Source organism: Stegostoma tigrinum, chromosome 6, assembly GCF_030684315.1.
Source record: "Stegostoma tigrinum isolate sSteTig4 chromosome 6, sSteTig4.hap1, whole genome shotgun sequence".
NCBI lineage: Eukaryota > Metazoa > Chordata > Chondrichthyes > Orectolobiformes > Stegostomatidae > Stegostoma > Stegostoma tigrinum.
Window position 1 is genome coordinate 54,384,664 of NC_081359.1, and position 13,867 is coordinate 54,398,530.

Consider the following 13,867-nt stretch of genomic DNA (forward strand, 5'->3'; position numbering starts at 1 on the left):
TCAAAAAAAATGAGTGCTGCCATTAGTGCTTTACTGACATGAGTTTTCTCAACATACCTGCGATATAAAATCATAATTTATTCAATACCTAGACTTAGCCCCTCCATTGCAGATTCTGTAGCATCCAAGATTCTCACAGTCATGACCTTGAATTGCATCACAATGAACTACATTGCATTTATGGGTTCACTAACGCTGAATTTTTAATTCAATTACAACATATTGTAATTGCTGATAATACAAAAAGCCCACGTAAGTGAACATTTTGGGATCATTGCAATTTCTGTGAAATCTTACAGGAACTTTATGTAGTGCTTCACCTGCGACAATGTCTGACATGGAGGCAGCCTGCTTTTGTGTGTGCTGTGTCAATGAAACTGTTTAAGACTGCCATCCTCTGAGTTGAGATCAGCATGGGGCTCCCACTGACTTCTACCCATGCATCCGTACCTATACACACTTACGTTCTGCAGACACATTGTAAATGCCACTTAGCAGCTCCACTCAAGGGATGTGAGCATCACATGCTGGGACAGTGGCCAGAGAGGTTAATTGCCCTTTCCTAGGAAACTGCCACCCTTACCTGGTCTGGCCTACAAGTGACTTCAGAGCCACAGTTACGTGCCTGACACTTAAATGTCCTCTTGGCAATCAGGGATGGATGCTAAATGCTGGCCTAGCCAGTGAATCTCTCCTCCAATGAATGAATAATTAAAAAAAATAATGAGCTGCATTACTTTAAAATCCTTTGACATCCTGGACAGTTTCCTCTTCTAGTTTTGATAGGTCCACTTTATCATTTTAATCCCTTTGATAGTTTTGTATTTCTTTGACAGTTTTGGCAATTTAGTAGTTCCAATGAAATCATGCACTTTTTACACACAAGCAGGTCTGCTTAAATAATCCTGAGGAGTACCTTGTGTTTCAAAGGATATGGAGGAAGGTATAGGGGAGATGCCAGAGGTAAGTTCTTTATACAGAGAGTGGTGGGCGTGTGGAATGTGCTGCTGGCAGTGGTGGTGGAGTCAGATACTTTGAGACTTTTAAGCGACTCTTGGATAGGCACATGGAGGATAGTAAAATGTAGGGTATGCAGGGTAGATTGAGGTCAGTAGGATAATAGGTCAGCACAACATTGTGGGCCACAGGCCCTATACTGTGCTGTACTGGTCTATGTTCTATGATATCTACCTGTCCAGAGTGTGCCTTACCTCTACCGAAGAATGATTCCAGTCCCCTTTGGACCTTAGTAGTTCTTTGGCAGCTTGATAGTGTTACAACAGGCGGTGGCCAAACCCCTCTGTTAATTAAACTAAAATTATCTGTTATGACCGAGTAGGAGTTCCCATCTAATAATCATCCCTAAACACCCAGAGAAACTCACCTTTCCCCTCATAATCTATTAAAAGAGTGGTTAAGAGAAAGAAAATCCTTGATCTCCACTTTACCAATAGCAAGAAACAATTTATTTATGTAACCCAATAATGATCAAATGATCAAATTACTAACAAAGCGCGAGGTGGATTGGCCATGCTAAATTGCCCGTAGTGTTCAGGGGTGTGTGGGTTATAGGGGGATAGGTCTGGCTGGGATGCTACAAGGGGCGGTATGGACTTGTTGGGTCAAAGGGCCTGTTTCCACACTGTAGGGAATCTAATCTAATCTAAATCAAATCAACAAACCCCCCTAGAGTACCAACTACTCCCTAACCTGTCTAAATTCTACTGGAATTCTGTTTAAATAAAGACAAGTCCTACTATTATAAACCTAATTAATAATAAGCAATAAATTATAACTTAACTCTCCAAGTTTGCGCAGACTGTTTTCCGGGATATTCTATCATCTTCAATCTTTTCACAAACACTTTTCTTCTATTAATACAGCTGTCAGGGATGACTTATCTCTAATTTCTTCAATGAGGACTTTGAGCTAAAATGCCATGGTACTTTTGATTAATTAGATGGGTTTTCTCTGATATGAATGATGCTAACTCTGGCATAGCAGTTATCTGAAATTTTTCAGATGGCAGTTGGCTTTCCCTAATTTTCCAAATGCCCTCATAGTCAAATTTTTATAATATGATTGGTTTCAGGTTGCCAACACTACCACTACCACAACACTTTTTAAATTCAATTGACTTTAAATTGCTGAGTTCGGTTTCAAATTAGTTGGCTGAATTCAAACTCATCACATCAAAACAGGACTGCTGTTTTGCTTGCCATCTATAAGGCTTTTTTGGATACACTTGTTTCATATTTTGAGGCCCTCTGCAATGGTAATTTCAGCTGCTGCTCACAGACATTTTTTAAAAAATGTTTTAAGTACAAATTTCTCAAAGGAACCACACATTATAGCTTCCTGCATTCCACCTCACAATTACTTTAGCCAACTTAAAAACAACAGTCACAAGTTTGCATTTGTTTTTACATGCAAACATTTTTACTTTTAACAGTCCAAGGAGGTGCCTAACCTTGCCACAGGATGCCTTATCAGAGGACACATTTTCTTCCCCAGAATCTCAGGGCAAGATCCAAAGGAGTACCTTATGTCTCCAAACATATACCCTGTTTATTTAAATGAATCCACAAGGTTCAGGCCTGTTCTTACCTTGTTTAATTTACACACTAGTTTTCGGACACCTATTTTACTGACATCACACAAGAGCGGAGACAGGTGATGATTGAAATAGCCAATTACTTTCGCAAACTGTTGAAGTATGCATCTCAATCTGAATCCATTCCCACTCCTGCATAGTGCATAGCTGTGTGTTTAGGGTCAAGACGTTCAATTCTGGCGTATTCTGTCATTTACCCATGCCATTAAGGCTCTCAGTCCTGCCACATATCTGAACCAGTTTGAGAGAGTTTGAAACATAACAAGGAGAAACCAGTTTATCACAAGCAGGTGTGTGAGTAGCTGCCTTTCATCTACTAGTGTGTGGCAAGGGCTTCTAACATCATACCATCCATGTGGATAATAGAAGTATTAAACATTATTAAATCTAACTAGGGATAGCATTTGTGATTCAAAGCACCAGCCAAGGGCAAGTCAGTTTACAGACCAACAAGGTATAAAAGTGACCACCCTCCAGCAAGTCGTTCCTCCGTCATTGTTTTGGCCAGAGACCTCCTGTAATGCTTCCAATCATGTCTACTTCTTCATTGCATACAGCTTTCTCCTCCGACTTTCTAGAAACATCACATACCTACATGGCGTCAGCACCTCCACTGTGAAATCAAGTGAGGCATCATTTAAAGTTGACACTAATCTTTTATACCAGCTGTCCAATCTGGTCCTTGTTTGCCTTCCTCACATGTATTCTGCATGTGTGTACATTTCTGACTTCTGGCCCTTTCAAAGGTCTGCCTGCCTTTCAGCTCCTGTCACCATATCACACCATGCTGTGCCTAATTAGATAGCAATATTAGTCAATTGGCTGCTGCCCTTAAGATTGTATCAATATGTGGCATCACACAGCAGTGTGGTCAAGCCCAAGGAATCGTCCTGACTGCTATTTAAAATAAAATACTGATTCTTGATATTTTTGGCAAATCATCAATGCCATCAAGTTTCAGGTGGCTTTCTCGCCATGAGAACTGATGAGATCTCTCACCACATCTTAGTAAACCTGCCTCATTAACTATTTACCCCACCACTATGAAGCCACTCACCAAATTCTAGCCCCATTCTACCAGATCCAGAACAACTTGTCACTGATGAGATATCCAGAATGAATCAGGATCCTTGGTGCTACTGCCTTCTTTAAAAACTCAATGTGCACACAGAAGAGCACGTCAATTTGGAGCTACCCTGCATGGTTCCTTGCCCAGGTATGCCAAATAGAGAAAATAGATGCCACACTCTACTTTATGGGCATGGACCATTAGAGGCCCAAGTGGATAAGGTGGTATAAACACAGAATGTGTTCTTGTCCAGGATTGGCAATGGAATCCAATACCCCAGACGATGTCAGCCTGAGCCAAGATTGCCACACTGGTCAGCACAGTCTCAGTAGTCTGGAGGAATGGCCAGCAGTGCAGAAAGTGCATATTTCCTCCTGTACCTCACACTCACTGTCTGTTATTGTATCCACCTCCCGCCAATACTTATCCTCTACCGCCATCACTGTTGCATGCAATATCTTCCCTCATTCATTGACACCCACCCCAGTCCTCAAAAACACTAACTCTGCATTCCCTTTCTGCTGTCTATTCACTCACCAGGGACATCTCCCCCTTGTACCAAAAGTAACAGCTACACTATCCACTTGCACCTCCCTTATTATCTGCCTCTCTCTCTTTCTAGGGTAAACAGTTCCCAGTAGGGTCAGAAAGAGTTGGGACAGGTTGTGTGTTGTTCAACACTCAGCTCCTTATCTCCCATGAGGAGAAGATCAGACTCAGACCATCCTGAGCAGCTGACTGATGGGATTCAAGCCTGTGAACTGGTATCTGAGGTGGCCGTTACTTACTGTGTCAGGACCCTCTGAGCAAAGATTATCTCGTTTGACTTCCACTGAATCCCGCTGTCAGTCATGACAAGTTTCTTGGCTTTGTGTCTGTGCTAAATAGTATGGTAATACAGGAGGACTGTGTGCCTGGTATCTCTGTCTGAGGGGGAAGGTGTAAGAGGCCAAAGATGTTAAAAGCATCAGGTAGGCTCAAAGTGAGTGAGCACAAAGGGAGCAAGCAATCAGCCTCGAAATGCAGCCTGGTCCAGAGCAAAGTACTTGTCCCTGAGCTCAAATTGCCCCTGCTGCAACATTTTGATGATAGTAGCTGTTGCACCTTGAGGTACAGCATCAAAGTCCAGAAGAATACTGTAAGTGAAACAGGTGAACCATGAGGAGTCTCAGAATCTGTCATGTTAAATGCCAACATCTGTGGATGTTGGGTGCATGGGGCTGGTACCTCTGGTGCTTGTCTTGAGCTAAAATAAAGAACAATACAACACAGAAACATGCACTTCGACCCTCCAAGCCTGCATCAATACATTTTGTCAGACAGCATCTGTTGAGCCGGAAATTCAACGTTTCGGGCTGAAACCCTTTGTCAGGTCTAGGGAAGGGAAAGGGGGCACAGAAATAAATAGAGGGAGGGGGTGGAGGGTAGGTGAGGTGGAGTTATGTGGATGCAGGTAGGGGGAATAATACCTCATATTTCACCTTGTGAGTTTACAGCCCAATGGCCTGAACATTGACTTCACCAGCTTCAAAAATCTTTCCTCCGCCAAACTGGCCATCTTCTGACTTACCTATCCACTCTACCATTCCTGCTGACCAACTACAATAACCCCTTTCCAGCATCCATCTATTGACATCCCACTTACCCTTTCCCCAGTCCCATACCCCTCCCTCTTGTTAGTTCTGGGCTCCCATCCCTCTCCCAGTCCTGATGAAGGGTTTTGGCCTGAAATGTTGACTTTCCTGTTTATCGGTTGCTATCTGACCAACTGTGCTTCTCCAGCTCCACATTTAATGACTCTAGCTTCCAGCATCTGCAGTCCTAACTGTCTGCAATATATTTTGCCCTTCTATACTAAAACTGTCTTCACTTGCAGGATCTGTATCCTTCTATTCTGTTCCTATTCATCTATTTGACCAGGTGTTTCTTGAATGCTACTATTGTGTCTGCTTCCACCACCTCCTCCGGCAGTGCGTTCCAGGCATTCACTACCCCTTTTATGAAAAACCTGCCTTGTACATCTGTTTTAAACTCCCCCTTTCCTCATCGCATCTTAAACCTTTGTTGTCTAGTAATTGACCCCCCATCTTGGGAAAAAATCTCATACTTTTCACTGTACCCATGCCATTCAGTCTTATAAACTTGTATCAGCTCCCCCTGCAACTCCTGCATTCCAATGAAAACAAACCCAGTCTATCTCACCTTTCTTCATAGCTAAAATCCCCCATAGCAGACAACATCCTGTCAAAACTTTTCTGTACTCCCTCCAAAGCATCCACATCCTTCTGATAGTGTAGTGACCATAACTGTTCGCAATATTCTAGGTGTGGCCTAATTAAAGTTCCATAAAGCTGCAACATTACTTGTCTATAATTATACTGAATGCCCTTTCTGATGAAGGCAAGCATGCCATAGGCCTTTTTTACTACCTTGTCTACCTGTACTGCCACTGTCAATGAGTTGTGGACATGTACATCCAGATCCCTCTGCATATTAATACACCTAAGGGTTCTGCCATTCACTGTATAATTTCCACCCATTCTTGACCTTCCAAAATGCATCACCTCACATTTACCTGGATTAAACTCCATCCACCATGTTTCTGCCTATGCCTAAAACTGATCTATATATCTTACTGTATGCTCTGACAATCTTCTTCACTATCTGCAGCTCCACCAATCTTTATATCATCTGCAAACTTACTAATTAGACCAGCTACATTTTCCTCCATTTATGTAGACCATGAAAAGCAGAGGTCCCAGCTCTGATCCGTGAAACACTACTAGTCATAACCCTCCATTCTGAAAAGCATTCTTCCACTGCTACCCTCTGTCTCTTATGACTAAGCCAACTCTGTATCCATTTTGCCAGCTCACCCCAATACCATGCAATTTCACCTTTAGTCTTCCATGAGTGCCATTGTCAAAAAGCTTCAGCAAAGTCCATGAGGACAACATCAACTGCTTTTCCCTAATCAATCAAATTCATCACCTCTTCAAAAAACTTGATCAAGTTAGTGAGGCACGACCTCCCCTGCACAAAATCATTCAGTCTATCGCTATTAAGCCCATTTGCTTCTACATCCATATAGATCTTGTCCATCAAAATCTTTTCCAATAATTTTCCCTACCACCAACATGAGTCTCACATGCCTGTAATTTCCTGGATTATCCCTGCTACCCTTCTTAAACAATGGGGCAACATTGACTATTCTCCAGTCCTCTGGGACCTCATCTGTGGTCAAAGAGGATACCTAGATGTTGGTGTCCAGCATCCGCCACAGAAGTCCTTTGGAACAAGCAGAGTTGAAGCCACTCAGTACCCAGTCTTGCTTCCATGTCGAGAATTCTTAATACCTACTTTGCGTGCAGTGGATTAAAGGATAGGAAGCTGCATTTAATGAAGCAAAATGAATGGTTAACAAGATCATTAACAAGCAATAATCCTGCTTAATAGGCGACTCATCACTCTCTAACGTGAAATTCCCCTTGCTTCCTGGAACTTAGTTAAAACATGCAACACGTCCAGACCCGAAACGTCAGCTTTCCTGCTCCGCGGATGCTGCTTGGCCCGTTGTGTTCATCCATCTCAACACGTTCTCCAGCATCGGCAGTTCCTACTATCTCTGAAACAGGTTATTCCTAATATTGAGCTAGACGTTGCGGGACTTTTCACACAATTCTACCACATTTGTCACTATTGCCACCATCATTCAGTTCACTGTAAGGTTTCCCCTCCAACTTTTTATAAGACTCAGCTTATTGTGTTTTTAATGCTGCCAAAAGTGGGAATAAGGAACACTCGAGACGGCGGCAGAGTAAGTTGTTCCATTTGCTCGCCCGTTTCCTATCGTTCTTGCTTCTTTTGCTCTTCTGTCTCCTGTCTGTAGTAATTCTATCCCATTCCCCGCCACTACCCTTTAACTAACTTCTTAAAGAGTCGGGAAGGCGTTGGATTGCAGCAGGGAACCACATGGCGGGAGCTGAATGCGCGGGATATGTCCTGTAGTTACAGCGGATCAAGAATGGGCCAGTTCAGCGGGACGAGCAAGCCGGTAGGGCAGCAGCGGCGAGAGCCGGCTGATGAAGCAGTCATTGGTGGGGAAAACGGTGCCTTTCGCTTGGTGGTGGTGGCCTCCCGGATGTCCTAGTGATTAGAGTGGTGCCTGCACCATTGTGGAAATGGGATTTGGGACTCTGAGATCTGGACTTTTTTTCTTGCTTGCCTTTTGGCTCTATTAAAATCTTTTTCATTCTGGTTTTGTAACCAAGTAGGCAGCTGTGAATGGCGACTTTGTGCACTTTTCCCTGTACTTGTGTATTCCTATACTTAGTAGTATGTGTGACAAATAAATAAATATATTAATTAATTAAGTCAAGATGCTCGGGTATAAAGATACATAAAATTTGAATTCAGTAATATTCTTTATACTGTTTAGGTAGTTTGCGTTTAAAGTACTTTGATCATGATGCTTACAGTTGAAGTACTACATTTTTAAGGTAAGCAATATTCTGAACGGAAGCAAAAATGAAGAAAAAATTAAGTGGGATGCACCAAGGATCAGTCTTCATGTTATTACTGTCTTTAGTGTACATTTCAGACTGATATGGTAAATTATGCAAATGAAATCAAATTTGGGAGATTTAGTGAGTTGAAGTAGACCATTCCAAATAATGTTGAGTTGGATAGAATATACAAGTGAGTAAAACATAGACAAGCAACATTGAATACAAATACACAAAGTAGTCTGTATTGAAAAGAAATGTGGGAAGTGTGTACTCTTCCTGAATGGTGTTTAAAATGGACAAGGATTAAGCAGAAAAATACTTTCAATCTCCAGTATACTTCTATATAGTGGTTAATGTACTTGACAGCATCATGACCTGTGGTCAGAAACACAAAGTACTGTGGACATTGTAAAATTATAATTCTAAGTGTACTTTTAAAAAGAGAACCGATACTGTCAAAAATGGCTACAGGTATAAAATAAATGGCTTTCTGGACAGAGAGAGAGATGTAGGGAATTTCATCTCTACGAATATGAAAGGAACTACAAACAACAGTCCTATGAAGGAACAAAAAGGCAAAACAGATTGGACTGCAACCTTTTGTGGCTACAGAGATAACAAGGGCTGATGATCCCTTGTTCAACATGAAGGCACTTCTTGCGCTCTATATTCCAAACTGCAAACGCATTTCGTGTTTTCCCCTTGAACACAAAGGTAGGGGGTTAAAAATCAAGTTTTATCTACTGGAATGTATTCGAGGATTGAACAGTCTCATGTATCAACAGGAGTTTAAGCATTAGCATGCTGTGAAGTCAAATATCCCCTTGTCACTGCTACATTTCAGGTAAAGACCCCACTTCACTTTGTGTGTTGCAAGCCAGACAAAAGAAAATAGAACAATAAAAGGATTTAGTCTCTCATGCTGAATGTTGGAATCAAATCCCAGTCAAAAGTAATCAGAATTGTAGAATCTCAACTAATATCAACTTTACCAGGAACCTCCACTGCAAATTTTGACAATGTTCAACTATCTGATCTTTGCAACCAATTCAGTGACAGATCTGCATACCTACTCTTGTGAGTCCAAAAGTATTAATCTCTTATTTCTAATCTATATGTGGACTTAGTAATTATTTTCATAGTTTGTAATAAACTCACCTAAATTCACTTTTTGTTCGATTTTAAAGTGTGGTTAAATTGGCTCCATTTGAAAGATAAGTTCATTCAAGTGTGGGAGAACGGGTGGCACGTGACTCAGTGGTTAGCACTGAGTCTCACAGCACCAGGGACCCAGGTTCAATTCCAGCCTTGGGCGACTGTCTGTGTGGAGTTTGCACATTCTCTCCATGTCTGCGCGGGTTTCCTCCGGTTTCCTCCCACAGTCCAAAGATGTGCGGGCTAGGTGAATTGGCCATGATAAATTGCCTGTAGTGTTCAGGGGTGTGTGGGTTATAGGGGATGGGCCTGTGTGGGATGCTCCAAGGGGCGGTGTGGACTTGGTGGGCCGAAGGGTCTGTTTCCACACTGTAGGGACTCTAATCTCTAATCTATAAAGATATCCACAAAGGAAGGAATCCTTTTTTGCTATCAACCAAGAAGAGGAGCTTGTGCATCGCCCGAGAGCTTAACTGTTTGGGTGAAATCACATCTGAAACTGAAACCTTGCTCTGCTTGTAACAATGATTGACGTGCTCAAACAATGCAGTCAACACAGATGTTTATTTTTATAATTTATTGATGGGTTGAGGCTGTTTCTAAAGCTTTTATTGTCCAGCCCTAATTACTCAGAAGGCAATTCAAAACCAACCACATTACTAAGGGTCTGGGGTCACCTGTTTGTGCGTGCAGATAAAATGGCAGCTTTTTCTTCTGAAAGCATTCTAGTGAATCAGATGAGTATTGGCAACAATTATCAATGTCTGCATGATTACTATTATGTAGCTTTCCCCCTAGGTTTTTACAGTATTCAAATGTCACCACTTGCTATGATGAGAAACAAAATCATGTCCCTCAGAACACTAGTTTGGCATTCTGGATTGCTGCAGTAGTGACAGTACTACAACGCTACCACTCACCATTAAATTATATAACCAAGAATATAAAATAGAAATCAAAAGAAACCAATTATGTTATGCTCTGATCACTTCGCACTTTTCATAGCACGTTCAGTTCCAACCATTATGACGCACTGGAAATATATTGAGAGATTGAAACAATTGCAGGCACTGCACTGATGACCCTCAAATTAAACCCCAGTTTTAGATATTCGAATTGTGTCTGACAAAAACTAGTCTTTCAATGCTGACAGGAGGCATTTGACAGGTGACATTATAGAGATCTATAATGTTGTAAACAGTGCGAAGAGATTTAAACCACAGATTACTTTGTCACCTCATGTGATTGGTTCAGATTAGTAAAGGGCTTTATGATTTTTGTGATATGTCCTGAAACCTTAAGAAAATTGTTGTATCTTGATCTCAGTTAAGAGAGTATTTCCTATTGAATTCAATGCAACTATCTGTTTGAACTGAATTTTTTTTGTTTTGAGTCAGTCTCTGAATTTTTAGTGTAGCGTAGTTATTGCAAATGGGCTCCAGGTACATCAATAATCAACAACTGATAAGGACATATTTTAAAGGCAACACCCTAACCACTCAATGACGGTGGAGAAATTTTGCACTGCTGCTTGATCTTTGCGAAAGTGTCCACCATATGCATAACCTGTGGACTGCTCGAATTGCAAAACAGGCTTATTAGCATCAATACATACAACAGAGCTTAACTTTTTTTTATATAGGCCCTTTGTCATAACGTGAAGATATTCAACACGTTATAAATCTGAACAAAGCAAATGGGAGAGTAGGAGAACAAACAAGTAAAAAATCAGAATGCTGACTCATCATGAAATTTAGCAGACACATTTGTAGAAACAGAAACATTAACCATTATTTTCCTTGACACATATGCTTTAACTCTTCAGTATTTGCTGACAATTTCTTTTTATTTGTCATCTGCAGATATGTTGTCTGGAACATTTTGTCATGAGTAAAACATGTTGTCTCCTTAAACCCTTGCGAAGCTGTTTGGGGGATAAACACATGACAGTGGATTATTCGAGAACTTTTGATTTAAATTGGCCTTGCAGGTTTTGCAATATATTTATTTTGGAGTATGGAACCTTATTACTGATTGATTTTTTGTGTCAACGAAAATAATTAAATTCCATTCCACCATTTCCTTGTCTGCCAGGGTAATTCCGGCCTGGGATTCAGTATAGCTGGAGGTACAGACAACCCTCATATTGGAGATGACCCTGGGATATTTATTACAAAAATTATCCCTGGGGGAGCAGCAGCTGAAGATGGACGGCTAAGGTAAACACTTTGAATTTTTAAAAAATATAAGTTAAAATACTCTAGTATGAAACATGAATTGCAAACTTTGAGTCACAGACTCATAGAGCAGTAGAGCTGTACAGCATGGAAACAGACAGTTGGGTCCAACTTGTCAATGCCAACCAATTATCCTAAATCAATCTAGACCTGTTTGCCAGCATTTGGCCCATATCCCTCTAAACCCTTCCTATTCATATACCCATCCAGGTGCCTTTTTAAATGTTGTAATTGTACCAGCCTCCATCACTTTCTCAAGCAGCTCATTCAATACACCCAGCACCCTCTGCATGACAAAGCTGCCCCTTTTTAAATCTTTTTCCCCTCTCGCCTTAAACCTATTCCCTCTAGTTTTGGACTCCCTTGCCCTATTTACTTTATCTGTGCCCCTCAAGATTGAATCTCTATAAGATCACTCCTTAGTCTCTGATGCTCCAGAGTACATTGTCCATGCCTATTCTGCCTCTCCCTATAGCTCAAAACCTCCAGACCTGGCAACACCCTTGTAAATCTTTTCTGAACCCTTTCAAATTTCACAACATTTTTCTTGTAGCAGGGAGACCAGAAAAGCAGGCAGTTTTCTAAAAATGGCCAAACCAATGTCCTATACAACCACAACATGATCTCTCAACTCCTATACTCAATGCACCTGATGAACAAAGGCAAGCATACCAAACGCCTCCTTCACTTTTCTGACTTCCTGTGACTCCACTTGTAAGGAACTATGAACCTGCACTCCAATGTCTGTTTGTTCAGAAACACTTCCCAAGACTTGATTTACCTTTACAAAGTGCAGCATCCCACATTTATCTAAATCAAATTCCATCTGCCACTCTGTGGCCCATTTGTCCATTGCTTTGTGCTCTGAGGTAACTTGCTTGGCTATCCACTATACCCCCAGTTTAGGTATCCTGATTCGCCTTTACAAAATGCAGCATCTCACATTTATCTGATCGATTTCCATCTGCCACTGCTTGGCCCATTTGCTTATCCCTTATGGCTCTGAGGTAACCTTCTTGCCTATCTAATATATCCCAATTTTGGTGTCACCTGCCAATTTACTAACCATATCTCCTGTGTTCATATCCAAATCACTTATGTAAATGTCAAAAACAGTGGACTTTACGCTTTCCTTGTGGCACACTGATGATTGCAGGTCTCCAGACTGAAAAGCAACCCTTTGCCACTATCCTCTCTCTCCTACGTTCAAGGCAGTTTTGTATCCAAATGGCTAGTTGTCCCTGTATTCCATTTCACCTAACCTTGCTAACCAGTCTACCATGCAGAACCTTGTCAAACTCCTTAGTGACGTCAAAATAGATCAGATCCACCACTCTGCCTTCAATCCTCTTTGTTACTACTTCAATTACCTCAATTAAGTTGGTGAAACATGATTCCAACACACAAAGCCATATTGATGATGCCTAATCTGTCCTTGCCTTTCCAAAATACATGTAAATCCTATTCCGTAGGATTCCCTCCAATAATTTGCCCACCACTGATGTCAGGTTCACTAGTCTATAGTTCTCAGGCTTTTCCTTACTAATTTTCTTAAATGCTGGCACCACATTAGCCAACCCCCAGTCTTCTGGCACCACACCAATGGCTATCAGTGACGCAGATATCTTAGCAAGGGACCCATCAATCACTTCCCTAGCTTTCCACAAAGTTCTAAGGTATACCTGATCAGATGCCAGGCTTTATCCACCCTTTTGTGTTTTAAGACATTCGGCACTACCTCCTCTGTAATGTGAAAATTTTTCAAGATGTCACTATTTATTTCCCCAAGTTCTGTAGCTTTATATCCTTCTCCACAGTAAACACTGATGCAAAGCATTCAGTATCTTCCCATCCTCTGCAGTTCCACAGATAGGCAGCCTTGCTGATCTTTAAGGGGCCCTGTTCTGTCTCTGGTTACCCTTTTGCCCTTAATGCATTTTTAGAATCCCTTTGCTAAAGTTATCTCCAGTCCTCTTTTTACCCTCCTGATTTCCCTCCTAAGTATACTTCTATTGCCTTTATACTTTTCAAGGATTTCACACAATCCCTGCTGACATGTGCTTCCTTCTTTTTCTTCACCAAAACATCAGTTTCTCTAGTTATCCAGTGTTGCGTACATTACGAGCCTTGCCCTTCAGCCGAACAGTAACATATTGTCTGTGCACTCGTTATCTCGTTTTTGAAGGCTTCTCAATTTCCATTTGTCCTTTCACCTGCAAACATCCGCCCCAATCAACTTTTGAATGTTCTTGCCTATACTGTCAAAATTGATCATCTTCTAATT

General features: G+C 41.3%; 1 protein-coding gene across 10 annotated transcripts in view; it reads left to right on the forward strand.

The window, feature by feature from the left end:
* Positions 1 to 13,867, forward strand: part of dlg2 (discs, large homolog 2 (Drosophila)) — an 891,501-nt gene that overhangs the window by 390,513 nt on the left and 487,121 nt on the right. For all 10 annotated transcript variants that reach the window (XM_048533248.1, XM_048533245.1, XM_048533246.1 and 7 more), the window contains one exon: positions 11,441 to 11,565. In XM_048533248.1, the coding sequence (XP_048389205.1) occupies positions 11,441 to 11,565 (125 nt within the window). The remainder of the gene's footprint in view (positions 1 to 11,440; positions 11,566 to 13,867) is intronic.